Below are 7391 nucleotides of genomic sequence, written 5' to 3'. Positions count from 1 at the left end.
TTCAGGTTAATGCTTAACGAACATGAATCATGAGGAACCAGGAGCCCTCCACCCCTTTCCCATTATGTTACCAAATCCACTGTTGATGCACCTTGGTTCGTGCACTGATGGGAAAAAAACTTTGGGGGAAAAACTGAAAAACCTCTTGTTTTGCAGAGTTAAGGAAACCTCCTTTCTAACATTCTTGGCTGACGCAAAAGGGAAGAGCTAGGTTAACATATGCTGGTGTCCCTCTCCCTCCATAAAACACTCTTTAAACATCTTTATTTACAAAGCTTTAATAGAGCAGAGAGGCACATGGAAAGGCATTGCCCAATACATGGGAGGGGTATGTATGGTGAAGTGGGCCAAAGGGCATGGAAGGAGAAAGAGAGCAGCTTCAACTATACAAATGAATTGGATTTTGATTTGCACCTTTCAAGGAGATGAATGAAATATTGGGAAGGGGTGAAGGAGATGGAGGTTAGAAGTGAGCCAGTTAGAGACCCCTCTTCTACATGGCCAGTCTGAATCCAGCTCCAGTCTAGTTACTGGGACACATGTACATTTTCAAATGAGGTTCCTTGAAATCAAATGGTACCTGAATCGCTTGGATAAGGCCATTTCCATTGGTTTCACAAACCAATTGCCGAATCTCTGATCCAAACAGATGAATTGCCTGCTAGATTAGACTGTCAATTTAGCCCAGCGCTGTGCCTCAGAGAGTGGCCAGTCAGATGTCCCACAGGGAAGCTCACAAGCAAGGCATGATAGAGACAATCATCCACTATCACTTGACCCCCCACCCCCTCAGCATTCGGTCACCAGAGGAATCCTGCCTCTGAACATGGAGGCTTTGTTCCTAACATATGTGCCCAACAGCCTTCCATTCACCCTTCCCCTTCCCCTGTATTAATAATTCACTGAACACAAACCAAACACTGCCAAATGAAAAACGAGGTTCAGAACAGAAAAGGAGATAAAAGAGAAAATAGTTGTTAAAAGAAATAATCCAATCTCTCTTGGCGAAAAATGGGAGTTTTCCATCGATGGGACACTCCTCAGATCTTCACCCTTCTCCTCCTGCGCTAGGTGGTAGTGCGGATAGGGGGTGGGGAGGAGCGATTTTCCAGGTTAACAGCATGGGGAAGTCTCCCTTCCCAACCGGAGTGACTGAGTTCCATGCCTTGATCTAAGAAGGAAAGAGGTCATTTAGCTATAACATGTTTTCTTGCATTATGGTTCATCTACAACAGGGGCGCCCAAACCCCGGCCCGGGGGCCACTTGTGGCCCTCGGGGGCTCCCAATCTGGCCCTCGGGGAGCTCCCAGTCTCCAATGAGCCTCTGGCCCAATGCAACTGCTCTCAGCATGAGGACGACTGTTCGACTGCTCTCCTGAGCTGTGGGACAAGGGCTCCCTCCACTACTTGCTGTTGCACATCTGTGATGCAGCAGAGGCAGCAAAGGAAAGGCAGGCCTTGCTTTGTGCAATGCCTTTTATAGGCCTTGAGCTACTGCAAGACTTTCATTCATTCATATAGGTTCAATCTCTTATGTTTATGTAAATTTATTCAAATTTTAAATGTAAATTAATTCATTTTTTCCCCAGCCCCCAACACAGTGTCAGAGAGATGATGTGGCCCTCCTGCCAAAATGTTTGGACACCCCTGATCTACAGCAAAAACATTGTCATTTCAACCTAATGTAACTGCCACTGTCTCCTTCCAATTGATTCTGGAAACCACGTTTTTGAAAAGGTGCATAACTTTCCATGCCCCTTTGTAGGACTACAGTTCTTCAACTTCCTTGTTTGGAAATTAAGACAGTTGGGTTTGAAACTGATTGAAATGCATCATCTGCACCTGTAGAGTCCTAGACTGGCTGGGCTGGGAAGAATGAGATGGATGTCATCATTTACAACCAGTGGGGTTCCCAAGCTGTGCACTGCGGCGGCACCTCAGGACACTGCAGTAAACTCACAGGTGTGCCTCAGGATGTCCCTGGCATCCTCTTCTTCCCAGTTTTCCCAGGCACTGTGTGAGATATTGCATGATCCAAGATGTTGGCACCCGGGAGAGCTAGGGTGAAGAGGTTGCCATGAAAGTAGGGTGCTGTGATCACTGTAAGTTTGGGAACTGCTGATTTACCCTTAGCCCTGAGACCAGATTTTCCATTGCTTTTCCCAACTCCACCACATGATTAATTCACATCACCTAGGCTGCACTGTGCCACAAAAGAGCAGGACCAAACAAGATACAATGCATAGAGATGCTTGCAAAGCAAGTTCTGAAGAGTGCAGGTAATTGATCCCAGGGTGCCAGGTTTGAGGGCACATGACACGGTCATCTTACAGATGCTAAGCAGGACAAGGTTTGATCAGTGAATGAATGGGAACCCCTCACAGCCAGCCCATCCATGAGAACAAATGGCACAATTGCACTTGGCAGCAGATTGGCAGGGGATAGCCACCTTCATTCATGCACCTGCCTGCACCGCTCCTCCTCTCACTCGCTGAATTGGAAGAGAAAATGTGGATCAGAGAAGAGTCTTCTCCACACTTCCTCTTTTGCTCTGCTAACAACAGGGTTGATGTGAAATAGACTAGCACTAGCCCCATGTACAGTGACAGCAATCCTTCTAATGACCAGAGTTGGCAGGCTGATGGCAAGAGTGGTTTCACTTGTCCCTTGTACCATAGGATGAACAGGGCTCCTCCGTTTGTCATAGTTGTGTAGAAGAAGACTCTTGCCCTGTGGCCAGGGTGGTTTAAGAGCTACATAGCTGAACTTTGGTTCTGCCTGCCCCTGGGCTGACATCCCTCCTCAACCATGCCATTGCACGGTCTTGGGAAAGCCACTCTCAGTTCTCCCATCAGTTAGATTGAAATAATAGGGACCCAGTTCATAGAGCTGTTTTTGAGGCAAAACCACAGTAAATGTGGTAACTGCAAAACTAGAAATCAACTATTAATAGTCCCAGACCCAGACTGGCCCTGTGTTGCTTAGCAACCACTGCTGCCAGAGACAGCCCCATCTAACTATATTACCTGTTAGTGGTGGGTCTTCGAGTTCCACTTCTGTCTCCTGGTTCTGCTGATCCTTGGTTTCCCCTCCTTCGGCCCCTTCTGCTTCCTCAGGTTCAGCAGGGAAGCTGGGCTCATCTCGGACCTCCTCCACGGATCCCGCAAAGGACACTTTCTGCCCAACTGAAAGAATCAAACATCACAGCGACAAACAAGAAGGTGAAAACCACTTTCTGGAGGTAGCCTTTGGCTTCACAAGGCAGTTCAGGCATTTATAAATTCATTCAAAATGCTTCAAAATTATAACTCAAATGCTAACCTTAACTTCTGTGCCACATAAGCAATAAATATATTAAGGCAGGTGCCTTAACTTAGTTTTCATGCTTTTTGGGTACATAAACCTATCCACACTTTCCTGAGAGTAAACCCCATTGACTCTAATAGAACATACTTCTGAGCAGACATGCATAGGATTGGGCTCTAGCAGTGCAATCCTATAGATGCTGACTCAGAAGTAAGTTCCATTCTGTTCAGTGGGACTTACTCCCAGGTAAGTGTGTATAGGATTGCTGCCTTAGGTTCCAATCCTATCCAACTTTCCAGTGCCAGTGCAGCTGTACCAATGGGGCATGTGCTCCATCCTGCAAGGGAGGGACAGTCACAGAGGTCTCCTCAAGGTATGAGAACATTTGTTCCCTTATCTTGAGGCTGCTTTGCCGCTGCACCGGTGCTGGAAAGTTGAATAGGATTGGGCCCACAGTCCTTTTCTTAAACTTAAAGTTTCCTGATCCTAAAATTTCCTTTTTTTTTTTTTAAGCAAAACATACTGGCAGCACAATTCTAACCTGTGCTGGCACAGAGGACCCACATGGCTCAGCTGTATCCAGTGCAGGTAAGGAGCAGGCTGGAGGTCCCCTTGGGGTAAAGGAACATTTGTTCCCCAGTTTGCCCAATGGGGCAACTGGATCTGCACAAGCTATTTAGCTGGCGATAGTCTGAGAAGCCCCATGTCAGGCTTCCAGGACAGGGAGGGAGCATAAGGTATGTGGGAGGCCTCCTCAGCTGATCCCTGGGCCTGTCCCACCCTCTCCCCAGCCAGAAATGCCATCTCCTCACCTCCTTTCTACCCTCCCCTTGCCCCTGTGCTGCTTTGCACAGCACTCATCTCTGTTGGCAGCTGGGGGTCTGGATACAGCGCCAGCGGCTCAGGGCAGGCCTTTCTGCTGGCGCTGCTTGTACTAGAGCAGTTTGTTTTATGGTATGTTTACGACTGATGTGGAGCCATCGAAGACAACAACAGTGCCCTTCATGTCCTTGTGGAAAGATCTGATGATGCTGAGGAGCCTGGGTGGACATCCAATCTTGGGGAGAATCTTGAAGAGGCCGTCTCTGCTGACCAGGTCGAAAGCCTTTGTGAGATCTATGAAGGCTATAAAGAGTGGCTGTCGTTGTTCCCTGCATTTCTCCTGCAGTTGTCTAAGGGAGAATACCATATCAGTGGTGGACCTGTTGGCTCGGAATCCACACTGCGATTCTGGATAGACGCTCTCTGCAAGTACCTGGAGCCTCTTTAGTGCAACTCGGGCAAACAGCTTTCCTACGACGCTAAGGAGAGAGATGCCGCGGTAGTTGTTGCAGTCACCCCTGTCACCTTTGTTCTTGTACAGCGTGATGATGTTTGCATCCCTCATGTCTTGAGGTACTCCACCTTCTCTCCAGCAGAGACAGAGGATTTCATGCAGCTCAGTGACGATGATCTCTTTGCAGCATTTTAGGACTTCAGCAGGGATGCTGTCTTTTCCAGGTGCCTTGCCAAAGGCAAGAGTCCAGGGCCACGTGAAGTTCTTCTAGGGTTGGTTCACTGTCAAGCTCTTTCAGCACAGGCAGGCACTCAATGTTGTTCAGTGCTTCTTTGGTGACTACATTTTCTCTGGAATATAGCTCAGAGTAGTGCTGCACCCAGCGTTCCATCTGCTGCGCCCGATCCTGGATGACCTCGCCTGTGGCAGACTTCAGAGGGGCAATTTTCCTCTGTGTTGGACCTAGGGCCTGCTTGATACCATCATACATCCCCTTGATGTTGCCCGTGTCAGCTGCTATCTGTATCTCGGAACAGAGCTGGAGCCAGTAGTCGTTAGCACATCTCCTGGCAGTCTGTTGGACTTTGCTGCGAGCAGTTCGGAGGACCTGCAGGTTGCGCTCACTGGGACAGGCCTTGTATGCTGCTTGAGCTCTCCTCTTTTCCTCAATGACTGGTGTCAACTCCTCAGAGTGGGCTTCAAACCAGTCTGCCGCCTTGTTGGTCTTCTTGCCGAATATGGACAAGGCGGTGTTGTAAACGGTATTCTTGAAATGTTCCCATCTGTTGGATGCGTTTGCGTCGGCCGGGCCTGGAAGAGATTCCTCAAGCGCTTGTGCAAATTCCTCCACTTTTCTCTGCTCCCGGGTCTTGCTGGTATCAATGCGAGGTCTTCCTTCCTTTTTCGTGTGATACAGTCGCTTTGTTTGCAGTTTCACTCTGTTGCACACCAGGGAGTGGTCAGTGTCGCAGGCAGCACCATGATAACTGCGTGTGATCTTGATGCTGGGAAGGCTGGAGCGTCTGGTGAGGATCAGGTCGAGCTGGTGCCAGTGCTTTGATCTTGGATGTCTCCAAGAGACTCTATGTTGGGGCTTTGTGTTGAAGAACGTGTTGCTGACACAGAGACCGTGATGACAGCAAAACTCTAGCAAGCGTTGGCCATTTTCGTTCATCCTCCCAGTGCCAAACTGACCTAAGCAAGTGGGCCATGAACTGTTATCAGCACCAACTCTAGCACTGAAATCGCCGAGGATGAACAATGGCTCTTTTACAGGGATTTTCTTGACAGTGGTGGCCAGGTCATCATAGAATTTGTCTTTGGCTTCTGCTGGAGACGACAGAGTCGGTGCATATGCACTGATGAGAGTGACAGGTCCTGCTGATGACTGGAGCTGCAGGGACAAAATTCTTTCACTTCCCACAGTAGGGGAAGTGACCCTTTTGAGTCCTGCTGATGACTGGAGCTGCAGGGACAAAATTCTTTCACTTCCCACAGTAGGGGAATCAGACCCTTTTGACATCCGAAGCAGAGTGAAGCAGGGCTGTGTTCTTACACCAACCTTGTTTGGGATTTTCGGAACTGCAACAGAAGGCATCTATCTCCGGACCAGATCAGACGGAAAGCTCTTCAACCTCTCCAGACTGAGAGCAAAATCCAAAGTCCAGCTGAAATGTCTGCGTGACTTCCTCTTTGCCGACGATGCAGCTGTCACTACCCACTCTGCCAAAGATCTCCAGCAGCTCATGGATCGTTTTAGCAAGGCCTGCCAAGATTTTGGACTGACAATCAGCCTGAAGAAAACACAGGTCATGGTTCAGGATGTGGACTCACCTCCCTGCATTACAATCTCTGAGCATGAACTGGAGGTTGTCCATGACTTTGTGTACCTTGGCTCAACCATCTCTGACACTCTTTCTCTCGATACCGAGCTAAACAAGCGCATCGGTAAAGCAGCTACCACGTTTTCCAGACTCACAAAGAGAGTCTGGTCCAACAAGAAGCTGACGGAACATACCAAGATCCAGGTCTACAGAGCTTGCGTCCTGAGTACACTTCTGTACTGCAGTGAGTCATGGACTCTCCTCTCACAACAGGAGAGGAAACTGAGTGCTTTCCACATGCGCTACCTCCGACGCATTCTCGGCATCACCTGGCAGGACAAAGTTCCAAACAACACAGTCCTGGAACGTGCTGGAATCCCTAGCATGTATTCACTGCTGAAACAGAGACGCCTGCGTTGGCTTGGTCATGTCGTGAGAATGGATGATGGCCGGATCTCAAAGGATCTCCTCTATGGAGAACTCGTGCAAGGAAAGCGCCCTACAGGTAGACCACAGCTGTGATACAAGGACATCTGCAAGAGGGATCTGAAGGCCTTAGGGATGGACCTCAACAAGTGGGAAACCCTGGCCTCTGAGCGGCCCGCTTGGAGGCGGGCTGTGCAGCATGGCCTTTCCCAGTTTGAAGAGACACTTTGCCAACAGTCTGAGGCTAAGAGGCAAAGAAGGAAGGCCCATAGCCAGGGAGACAGACCAGGGACAGACTGCACTTGCTCCCGGTGTGGAAGGGATTGTCACTCCCGGATTGGCCTTTTCAGCCACACTAGACGCTGTGCTAGAACCACCTTTCAGAGCGCGATACCATAGTCTTTCGAGACTGAAGGTTGCCAATACAATATGTTTACGACACTCTAGGCTGGTGCAGTGGCCGCTGTATCAGTGGAAAGTAAGTATAGGATTGCGCTCTGAATTTCATGAGCCATTTTTGGAGCTCATGGAGGACATTTAACTGTTCTATAGAACTTAGT

General features: G+C 49.0%; 1 protein-coding gene across 1 annotated transcript in view; it reads right to left on the bottom strand.

The window, feature by feature from the left end:
• Nucleotides 1–1067: 1067 nt before the first annotated feature.
• Nucleotides 1068–7391, bottom strand: part of PPP1R1B (protein phosphatase 1 regulatory inhibitor subunit 1B) — a 52050-nt gene continuing 45726 nt past the window's right edge. The window contains exons 8-9 of the mRNA XM_066631433.1: nucleotides 3027–3185; nucleotides 1068–1171 (exon numbers count right to left, since the gene is read on the bottom strand). Of these exons, the coding sequence (XP_066487530.1) occupies nucleotides 1068–1171; nucleotides 3027–3185 (263 nt within the window). The remainder of the gene's footprint in view (nucleotides 1172–3026; nucleotides 3186–7391) is intronic.

This window comes from Tiliqua scincoides, chromosome 5, assembly GCF_035046505.1.
Source record: "Tiliqua scincoides isolate rTilSci1 chromosome 5, rTilSci1.hap2, whole genome shotgun sequence".
NCBI classification, from domain to species: domain Eukaryota; kingdom Metazoa; phylum Chordata; class Lepidosauria; order Squamata; family Scincidae; genus Tiliqua; species Tiliqua scincoides.
This window is presented reverse-complemented; position numbering and strand designations above follow the sequence as displayed.